The sequence below is a fragment of the Convolutriloba macropyga genome, chromosome 9 (assembly GCF_964194025.1).
Source record: "Convolutriloba macropyga chromosome 9, txConMacr16.3, whole genome shotgun sequence".
Lineage (NCBI taxonomy): Eukaryota > Metazoa > Xenacoelomorpha > Acoela > Convolutidae > Convolutriloba > Convolutriloba macropyga.
The window spans coordinates 51057857-51069504 of NC_134476.1; the positions used below are offsets into that span (position 1 = coordinate 51057857).

An 11648-nucleotide genomic window follows, 5' to 3' on the forward strand; every position below is an offset into this window, starting at 1 on the left:
AAGATTTTGTTATGACCTTACTGGCTTCGACACCGCTTTTCCAAAAAAAAAATTAAATTAATTTGATTTTTGTCATATTTGACGTTCTTTTTGTAGATGCAAGAAATATTCTGGATAATTACAGGTCTCGAGGGTTTCCTTTTCATGAAAAAACGACGATATTTAAATAGCTCTTTTTGTAATTAATGCCTTTCATGACATTGAATGTAATTTTGTTTCGAAAAAAAAATTAAAAGTATTACATACTTTAGCACTTCGCTTTTTTGTCTACTTGTTACCTAGTCTTACTAATGAATGGCCACATAATACATTATAGCTGTTTGAAGAAGGCGCAATCAAATATATTTTGAGTGCCAAAATTTGGCTTGACGGTTTTGACAGCGTTTTCTGGCAAGTTTCAATTGAAATTTTGTTTCTTTGTTGTTCTTTTTAGCCGCTCTAAAAAATGAATAAGGTCAGGTCCTAATGCCCTTCTATAGAAGCAGTGGTAATCGCAAATTCGTGGTAATATTAATTTATTCCTAATGGTATTTATTACTTTGAAGTTAATTGTTTCAAAAAAATAAGTTAATTTTTTTTACTTTTCTGTTTTTGTTCTTTTTTGTATAATTGTTACCAAACCTTTTTATGGACTGGTCGCATATGTTTTCTGGTGATTTATAAGTTATTTTTGTTTAGTTTCAGGTTTATCTGACGGTATGTTGACTTTGTTATTAAATTTAGTTTTTAAGAGGGACATAAATTTTTTGATATAATTAATGTTTGTTGTTGTTGTTGTTGTTTGATTTTGCTGTTCGTTTTGACTCGCTTTCTTAATATTGACATATTACAGCAATCTAATGCATCAATTTTTACTCCACTGAGTTATTTGTTTTGGAGGTTATCTTATCGTTCATACAGAATTTTTTGAAAAAGACTTGGGCTTTTTTGGGATTCGCAAAAAATAATTTTTGGGTTTTTCTATCTGTTCCTCATTTGGTAGACAATTATGCCAAAATTGTGGATGGGCGGGGTCGGAACCTTACGTGCCATTGCACATTACCGAGCCGCCTTGTTTAGCATCTAGAAACATCCTGATAATAAAACTCTCCTAGACAGAGAACAAAAGTCCCTAATTAGAACATCAGCATAACTAAAATCACAAGAAGAACTAGATTCAAGAAGAATTATACAGACTATACAAGAAGACAGAACAAATTATCCTTCAATTTATGTTACGCCAAATTTGGCCGACAGACGTCAAAAAAATTCGAATTTCAAACTTCTCTCGTACGCCACTTCGAATGCTAAAAACAGCAACAGTATTTTCCTTAACTGGAGTTAATTTACTGGAAATCGAATACAAACTTTTGATCCAATGCACTGTTCGAGCACATTTATTAGCAACCGAAGGTCAAAACACCGCAGCCGAATGATCCAAGATCTCTAAATTTTCTTGAACGCGATAAGTTTTTTATAGTATTGACAGAGCCAAAACAATGATCCAATCGGTTGTGCTCACTATCACTGAGGTCATTTTGAGCTGTTGCCTTAATGAAAAGATGTCAGGCCAAAAATATATATATTAACCAGGTTCTAATATACTATCATTAGATCTGCTAAAATGAAAACATTAGCAAAGCTTCGAAAGCTCACAATAGAGCACTGTTAAAAGTTAATCTAGAGCACCGCTAATTTCAAAGCCGGCAACTACAACCATCAAAGGTTTGTGAAATAAAAATAGAAAGATTCTGCTGTAAAAAATTATTGAGTATCATTGCACGTTTGCAAAAAAAGCCAATACTGCAGATAACTCTACATAAAAACTTAAAATTTGAAGATTTCATATCACTTTTTTCCAGCCGGCTTCGAATGCTGTTTTATCTCAATTAATTTCTACTAAACAAAAACCCTTTCAATAGCCATTTAACTACATCTTTTATTATTAATCATTTTATATTATTGATCCATTATAACTTTCAATATTAATGGTACATATTTCGATTTCTGGAATTGAAGCCCATAAAACCACAGCTTACTTGTTCTATTTGATAGGCTGCTTAATTTATAAAACCACGGAAGAGAATGCTAAGCGTTTATTAGTTTTAAAAATTGCAGCACATTGACTACTCTAGTCTAGACCTCGACTTATGAAAAAGACTTTAAAAGACTTCAGACCCGTTTTTGGTCGAGCTCCGTCCTTTCATATTCCGAGCTGTGCACTAGCGTAACTTATTTGTATCAGGGGTAAACTTGTCCGATAGGGACAACTTGGCTATTTCTTACTTTAGACTGCAGGATTCGTCACATATCCACAAAAGAGTACAATATTAAGTATCGGGTGGTAGATGAAGAAGAGAAAGGGAGATTTCACATGGAACTTGATGACAGGTGGTTCAACAAAAGAACCCAAAACTGCCGCTGCGCACATAGTCACTGCAGTAGCAATGGTTCCCTCTTCATCAACTTCAATGCGACACTTCTGAAGGAATGTGTCCACAATCAGTTGACCATCTCTGCTGCAGACAAATAGGAACATACGGACTAGTACTATTTTATCGCAAAAGATTATTTAACAAAATATAACCAAATCAAATGTTAGTATACTGATCCAGAACACGGCAAGTCAAAAATGTCAAGACACTTTTTCTATTTCCATAAAGCACAATTATTACAGTTGCTGCTGCGCACTCATAGTTGGGTTGACGGGCTAATAGAAAGGCTGAGAACTACCGAGAACAAAATACCAAGCTCAATCTTCAGTTATGTTGTTGGGTCTTCTCTTATTCCCAACGCCAAATGCACAATAACAAAAAAATTGAACTTTTGAAAAGAGAAATTAACGTGCGATCAGTAAAAAAGTTGTTAAAAATGAGGTTCTGGCAGAAAAAGCACAAGGAAGGCAACTACTCCCCTTCAAGTGGTTAAAACAACACAACAGTATTTAAACGATTGCCGGAAACTTTGCTTAAGATCGATTAAAAATACAGTCACAAAATACGATTAGACAAACAGAAACATAACCGACAAACGTAGGGCGAAATGATCTCAAACGACCAGCGAGCGGTTGACTTGGGCAGTAGAGAGCTGGGACGTAGGGATAATAATATTAGGGAGTTTTAAGTGAAGTGAGGGGAGGTCTCGGAGGGTCAGGGCAGTGTAAACATTTATTGGAAAAATAAATTGGTCGATATAAGTCACAAAATAACAGTCAGGCAAACTGAAAAACAACCACTAGCATTGAAAGAATTGCCCTCAAGCAACAAGCCAGGGGCTTGGGTATGGTAGAATGAGGTCAGGCATTAGTTGAGGCGAGCGTAATGGGGGTCTCAGGGGTCTCATGAGGGATTTGGGGCAAGGAATCTGAACAGGAGGGGAGGGGGTTCAACTGCAGGGAGGACGGGGGAGCGATGAAAATCAAGATTTTATGTCTCCTCAAGTTTTGGTGAATCATATGCAGAGACTATTAAGGATAACGGCTCACTGGAAGCTATTCATTCACTTCATTCGCTCCGGGCAATACTTGTTTAGCTTTTGAGAATGTTAAGAGGGCCAGACGAAGAACCAGTCGCGCAAAAAATTGCAATAATATAGTCCGTAAAGTTTCAGAAGAGACTTGAAGAGTCGTGAAATATAATCACCCCGGCCTAAATACGAAATATCGAAAAAAAATTAATTGTATTCAATACTATTCAAAGAGATTAAAAGATCATCCCCATCAGATGGGTGGCTAGGTAGGGGGGAGGGAGGAAGGTAGATAATCGGAGGACAGGTAGGTGGGGAAAGGATAGCACCTACCTAACTGTGTAGGCTGTCTGGCTGTCTAAGAGGGACTGTTATGGGACTTAATGTTCTCAAATGACCAAAAGTCCAATTTTCGAAATCAGAAGTCAACGTTCTGAAACAGCATACTGTCCGAAAACAAAGAAATCAAAGTTAATGTCATGAACAGACTTGCTACAGCTGAAACCTGTAGAATAACAATACTCCTCTTAGAGTCGCAAAAAGAGCAAAAAAACAGATCGAATTGAAAAAAACTTTGTTTGGGAGTAATTAATCAAAACAATTTAAGGTGAATAAAAAAGCGATTTTAGACCTCTGAAAAATAAAACAGCTATTAGATTACTTATCACTACTTTATAAAGAACAAATTACAGATTATAAATACCAACTTCAAGGAATTCAAATTCAAATAACTATCATAAAAACAATAAAGATCAATCCTCAATATAGTATAAAGGTTAATCGCTCTTGCCTAAAAAAGCAGATAGCAAAATATGCAGATTATCTAAACATAGCCGGTAGATTGCCGGAAAATAGCCACCGTTGACGCGCTAGACGCACATCGGGATTGAAACAGAAAAAAAAAGAAATTTAAAATTGACAAAAAAAATTTCCTAAGTTTCAAAAGTTGTTCTAATTCAGCCTGCAGTTTCAGTTACCTATACTTATTTGAGCTTCCAAACTGAAGACTACTAAGCTTTATACTAATATCAGCTAGCAATCGCTCTAATGAACTTCGATAACCTAATGCACTATGACTTAATGACCGGGTTTTATGGGATTATCCTATTTTGATTTTGATCTTTTGACATTGACGGTATTCACTACATTACGTAATTCAAGGCGCGAAAGAATTTCGAATCCATTCAGTTGAAACAGTGAATGAGGTAAATCAGAGCTGAAACGTGAAAATTGTGACTTATGTAGAACAAAAGGTGTGATCAAAAAGTAAAGCGAAATTAAAAAACATAGCAGGACAAGTCCTGACATACAATTCGGAGAACTTTCACTGACTAAACAAAACTAGATCTTGAACGGAGTAAGAGTGAATTACGAAAACCGTTTCTACAAAAAAATCAGATCAAAACATTTAAAAAAAACAGAAAATCAACATCAAAAAACTGCATGTGAAAAAAAACACTAGCGAGAAACGGAAATTTGGTTCAACAAAAAAACTAGGCATAAAATGAACTATGAATGGATTGGTAAAACCATTTAGAAAAAATACGAAAAAACGGTCCAAAACGATCCAAAAAATTCGAAAAAACGGTAAACATCAAAGTAAAATTGCCGCATGTGAACAAAAAAACACTAACGAGAAAGCGAGTTTTTGTTCAAACACCGTTTTCTCACTCTACTGGAAAATCAGAGCGAAAAAATTTCACGCCGTAAAACCACTCGCTTTTTCGCTCCACTTCCTGTTTCGGCGTGACCAAAATCACCACTTCAATTTGACTTCAAAAATCAGAAAAATGTGTGAACAGATCTTTAAAAAAAAGACAGCGCCCCAATACAATTCAAATTCTTTGAATTGTAAAAAAAACATAGCAGGATAAGTCCTGATGTACAGTTCAACGAATTTTCATTGACTAAACAAAACACTAGACCTAGAACCGACTATGAGTGAATTGGGAAAACCATTTCTCAAAAAAAATCAGATCGAAAAAAAATCTACAAAAATCAGTAAACGTCAAAATGCCACATGTGAAAAAAACCACTAGCGATAAATTGAAATTTGGTTGAAAAAAACTAGGCCTAGAATGAACTATGGATGGTTATCAGTACATGGAAACAGTAAAAAATCAAAGTGAAATTGCCGCATGTGAACAAAAAACCAGTAGCGAGAAAGTGAATTTTTGTTCAAACACCGTTTTTTCTCTCTTATTTAGAGCGAAAAAATTTCACAGCGCAAAACAACTCGTTTTTTGCTCCGCTTCCTGTTTCGGTGTGACTAATCACTACTGCAATTTGACTTCAAAAATCATGAAAATGTGTGATCACATCTTAAGAAAAGACAGCGCCCCAATACAATTGAAATTCTTTGAATTGTAAAAAAAAGGAGAGTTCCTAAATAATAGCCGTTTGAGAGGCGGACGGCGGCTATCAAAACATTAAAACTTTACTATGAAGCAAATCACATCAGAGCAGTAAACACTTCGCCAGCGAAGTAACAAAAAATAAGAAGGCAAAACGGTACAATTAATATAACGCAAGCTATGATCGAGAACAAATATCACATGCACTATAATGGTCAAATGAACATGGCCTTTACGCAGTTCCAGAATGTGATTTTAAACATGATTCAAGGCCAATAAAACAAGACAATTTAACAGAAAACAGAAAAAGAGAGAACGACATGGAAAAGGCAAACATTTCTGTAAAATTTGTCTTCCTTTTTAAGGCAACATATAAACTCAGTAAATCTCGGAGACTGTAGTTCGAATGTAAATTCAAAGACGTTTTATCTCCAAATTTAAAGCAACGTTTAAGAATTAGTACGATCAAAACAACAAGTGAAACTTAGACGGCAAGATTTTTTGATGTTCTGATGTTTTGATATCTGATGTCATTGACGTCAAATCGGTTCGTATTCAGTCAACAATGTTCTAAAAAACCTAAAAATATTAAGCCGAAATTCAGCTCATTCGATACATATCGTGGTTATATTTACTTAAAATTAGATTATACAAACTTTCTTGGAACTTCCAACGTATATTATAACGTATTTTATTCAATTAGAACTATTTCTGTGAGCATTTAAAATACTCGAATCTGATTGGTTAATATTATTTCATTTACTTCGTAACACAACAAAAACCACACCTCATAAATTTCAAACGCTCTGAAAGATAAAGGATAAAATACGCATGACAACAAAAAATCAAATATATAATCTCCTAGCAAACTTTATATTGCCCTTTCTTAGAGCCTACGAGCAAATTAATAATGAAAAAAAAAATAAAATACAATAATAAAATGTTTAAAATCAACGGTAGAAAAAAATGAAATTGGTTATCTTCTGCAGTAAAAATTTCAGAGATTTGTACAATCAGAGAACCATCAGAGATTTGTAGCCATAAGAAACTTGGATACTATTGGATTCGAATAGAAGTTAAACGCTCTGGGGCTGAAAAAAAAAACAAAAAAACTACTGAAGACATTACATAATACATATATGAACTTCCTTTACATAATCGAAAACGCCGCAAAACTATTGCGTAAATCTAAGTTTTACGAAACAAATAGTCCATTATTACTCAAATTTCTCAACTGTCACAGGCTTCTGAGACAGAAAAATTTGGAATTAAGTCGAGGGTGTCACTGTTTTAAACTGAAACAACATTGAAGTCAACACGGATTTAGTTTAGAGTATAAATGGAACCAAATTTTACGCAGGTTTGATTAGACTTTAAGTAGTAGACTGTCACGAATTAAGTCAGCGGCTTAAATTTTGAGAGAACAAATTTAGATCACGCATAATTAAGAAATCAAGCGTATGAAATTCATCCTGAAAGTCAAACCGATCAAGCAAAAAAATATTCTGGAGCAAAAATGATCAAGGCATCATTTTATAAAAGAAACCCACGACTAAAATAAATGCTAAACTTTGTTGGAGAGCAATGATTAAACGCATATCGAAATCTTTTACGTCCTAAAACTTGATACAGAACCTACCTGATTTTAGAATAATCTGCTAAGCCAGTGAAAGATGTCTTAATGCCCAATCTCTTCAATACTGGAATAAGATCGATAGATGACTCAAATTTGAATTTTGGGAACTTCACTTCAAGCTTCCTCAACATTGACTTTTGTCGCAGTTTCTTCAGTGCATCATGATGCAAATACTTTATGAAATTAAGGTGATTTCCGTTTTCATCGGGAAGTAAAATTCCCATCTCCCAATCTGTAACTTGGTTTTGATCAAAATTATAGAAACTCGAACAATTGTATGGCAGAAAAGCCACAGAAAACATAGCCTCCTCATTTCGTATGTATTCATAGTAATCTGTTCTTATCATAATATCTGTCTCGACTGCACTGTTTGATGCCGTATTAAACGATTCCTTTTTCGTAAGCAGTTCAAAGAATGGCTTACTCCATAGACCTTTCATGTACACAGCGTTTATCAGGGCCATCACCGTATCAGGGATTGGACTGTCAATTATTTGGTTTATTTTTCGATTGGTAGCGTGTGAAACCCAATCGTTCAGTTTCTTCACGCCTTCTATCGATCCGAAATCAACATTTTTAACGCTAGCGTTGAAATCTGTTTGTAAATCGGCAACAAATCGAAACAAAGGTTCAAATCCTTCTTGCAAAATCAGTCCATTCGCTATTGAGAGAATGAATTGGGTTCGGGAATATTGACCGAACACTTTCATCAAATCGATTGCTTCTGTTTGGGTTCCAATCGCAGTACCTAACACTTGGTCGATTTCTTCCTCTGTTACTCCATTGGCTCCTCTTTTCAGCATTGACATACACAGGAATACACTCACAGGCGATATCACACAGTTAGGTTGATCACAATTTTGCATGAATTGCTCGGTCAGTTTATGGCCAAATACTGCAGAGGAGAAATTCCTTTTCGACGCCATTTTTGTCAAAACCTCATTGACATGTAAAAAATCGACAAGGTATGCGCCAGTTAAGACAAATTCGTTCCCTCCATAAATAATACAGCTATTATAACTGAAACTATAGCCTTAAACGTTCAAAGTTTTTTTGGCCAATTTCCTCCCTTATTTAAACTCGAATATCGCCAATTAAAATAGGAAATATATCGGATGTCTTCTTCTGATAAAGCGCAAAACATCATTGCAAACCTGAAAGAAAGGGATTAGATTGAATAACTTGCCAGTAATGACAGTTTAATGGTCTAAATATTGAGAACAAGCCATAGTCTTTGCGGGAGATCATCTGAAAACATTTGTGAATACTATGGCGCACAAGGGTACTTATATGTACTAAAATCAATCAACATCTCCTTTACTTTCATCATTATTTCTACAAAAACAAAAAGTACATCAAAAAACGCAGTAAAATCCTGTCAAAGCTTTTTGATAGAAACAAAAGTAACATAAAAGTAACTGTTCCAACATGTTTTTCAAAAAGGGGGAATATATATGCAAGGCTGGCTAGTACCAACCATTTCTTTGTTCTTTGTATCCAAAAGACTTCTGGTAATTTAGAGCTCTTCTCTTATCTTTTTAAAGGCATTTTTTATATTGTTACAGCACACAGAAATTGAGTTAGAGAGTTTATAGATGCCGCCAGGTTTAAAGATTTAGTACAAGAAAAATATTTTTCGCTTCTCTGTATTTAAAAATTGCTCTTCGATCTCAACTTTTCCAGCCTCTGGGCAATTCTGCAAATTTCTTTGCAAATATTAGTGTCAATTTCACGATTACCGATACAATTGCCTCAAGAAGTCCACGAATAATTATCCAAAAAACGAACAATCAGGAAATAACGGAAAGGGACGAATTTTGAGTCGAGATCACAGACCAAAAAATTGAATGCAAAAACTGTCAGATATCACGAAGAGTTGTGAAAACAATCAACGTTTCAATCAATGCGGACAAAACCTTGAATGAAGATCAGATACCAAAAACAAAAAAGATTTTTTATGTCAAGGTGTGTGTGCGCGCTCGTGCGGATGTATGCATGTATGTGCGTTTATGTAAAATGTGAGGTTTGTCTGTATAGGAGAGCAAAAGAGTGAGTGTGAGATATTTAGTTCCTTTAAAAGTTACACACATAGAAGCAGAGCGCAAAAACTTTCATGAAATTACCTTAAATTTGCAGCAAATTGCGGCTACAAACATATCGCATACTTTGTATATTTAAACTTCGCTGACAACACGTCTGCACGATCTTGAAAGATTCTCATTAGGCTCATGAAACATCAAACATGACGAAATATTTCGAAAAACTTTAAGAATATCATTTCAAATTTTAGTGTCAATGTTAAGATAACCGATACACTTGCCCGAGGAAGTCACCGCCTAATTTCACAAAAAATTTAATCAAGGTTTTGGTCTACGATGACGAACCTTGAGTTAAGATCGCATAAAAAAAAACAAAAATAAAAATATGATTTTTTTGGTGGCGGTGTTTGTATTCGCGTAACTGTGTTTGTGTGTGTGTGTGTGTGAGCTTAAGCGGGTGTATGTATGTATGTGCATTTGAATAAAATCTGCAGTATGTCTGCATTGGAGAGAAAAAGAGTTAGTGTAGGATATTTAGTTCTTTTAAATGTTACACAAATAGAAGAAACAGAGCATAAAAACTGTCAAAAATCTTAAAATTACTTTACATTTGCGTTTGTGTGTGTGTGTGAGCTTAAGCGGGTGTATGTATGTATGTGCATTTGAATAAAATCTGCAGTATGTCTGCATTGGAGAGAAAAAGAGTTAGTGTAGGATATTTAGTTCTTTTAAATGTTACACAAATAGAAGAAACAGAGCATAAAAACTGTCAAAAATCTTAAAATTACTTTACATTTGCTGCAAATTGCAGCTCCAAAAACTGAAAAATTTTGTATATTTAAACTTTGCTGACGACCCGTCTGCACTAATTTTATAAAAAAAAATAATTTTGCCATTAGGCCCAAGCATCCAAATGACGAAAAATTTCGAAAAACTTCAAAATAATTTCAAATTTTAGTGTCAAATTTAATATAACCGATACGATTGCCTCAAGTCCACACCTTAATTTCCAAATAAAAACACGATCAAGAATTCGATCAACGATGACGAACGTTGAGTTGAGATCACATACCAAAAAAAACAGATACCAAAAAACAAAACAGATACCAAAAACAATGTATGTAAGTATGTGCGTTTGTGTAAAATGAGCGGCATGTCTGTAGAGGAGAGACAGAGAGAGAGAGAGAGAGAGACTCAGTGTGAGATATTTACTTCTTTTAAATGTTAGACACAAATAGAATCAGAGTGCAAAAACTGTCAGAAAATTTAGTTATTATTTGCTGCAGGGGGGCTGCTTCAAATATGTCCAAACCAGAACCTGCCGTTTTGAGATTTCACTGTGTTGAAATTACAACACGTCTGCGAGATTTTCTTTAATAAACGAATTTTCCTATTATGCACATGAAACATCAAAAACGACAAATACTTTAAAAAGTCTAAAAACTTTAAAAAGTCATTTCAAATTTGTTTTAATTTTAAAACTACCGATACAATTGCCTCAAGAAAACCAAACTTAGTTTTCCGATAAAAGAACAATCATGACATAACTCAAGTATGACGACCCTTGAGTCGAGATCAGATAAAAATGTTTTCTCTTTCGGGGTTTGTTTTTGCGTTATGCGCTTGTACCGGTGTATGCATAAGTGCGTGTGTGCAATCTCTGTGGTATGAGTGTATAAGAGCTCGAGAAAGAGAGAGTTAGTACTGGAGTTACTTCCCTTAAAAGTTAGACGCAAAAAGAGGAAGAGTACAAAAACTCAAAAATCATGAAGAATTGGAAACGTACGATTTGCTAAATATTGGGTCATTAAATACGTCTAAAAACTAAACTCTGCAAAACCAAATTTCGCTGCAAAACCAAAGTCTCTTCGACTAAAAAGTAATTGCCCCATTATTCTTAAGAAACATCGAAAACAACATTATTTCGAAAAACTTCAAAAAGCTTACATGAAGTATGAGTGTGAACTATAAGATAAACGATCAAATTGTCTCAAGAAAACCATACCTAATTTTCCGAAAAACAATCAGGACATTAAGGAAGGGTGACAAACCTTGAGTCGAGATCAGATACAAAAAACATTGGAGTGCAAAAACCAGAAATCATGAAGAGTTGTAAAAATTAATTAACAGTTGCTACAAACTGCGGCTTGTCCAAAAACAAAACTGTTGTTTTAA

General features: G+C 34.5%; 1 protein-coding gene across 2 annotated transcripts; it reads right to left on the minus strand.

The window, feature by feature from the left end:
• Nucleotides 1–1846: 1846 nt before the first annotated feature.
• Nucleotides 1847–8584, minus strand: LOC142345438 (iripin-1-like). 2 transcript variants are annotated; one of them, XM_075397491.1, is made up of 2 exons: nucleotides 7438–8584; nucleotides 1847–2495 (listed from the first exon to the last, which is right to left on the minus strand). In XM_075397491.1, exons 1-2 carry the CDS (start codon nucleotides 8358–8360, stop codon nucleotides 2267–2269), a joined length of 1152 nt encoding a protein of 383 aa, XP_075253606.1. In that variant the 5' UTR covers nucleotides 8361–8584; the 3' UTR covers nucleotides 1847–2266. The 2 variants fall into 2 exon arrangements, with proteins under 2 accessions (XP_075253606.1, XP_075253605.1); XM_075397490.1 differs by having other exon boundaries at nucleotides 1847–2498.
• Between the last annotated feature and the right edge of the window lie 3064 nt (nucleotides 8585–11648).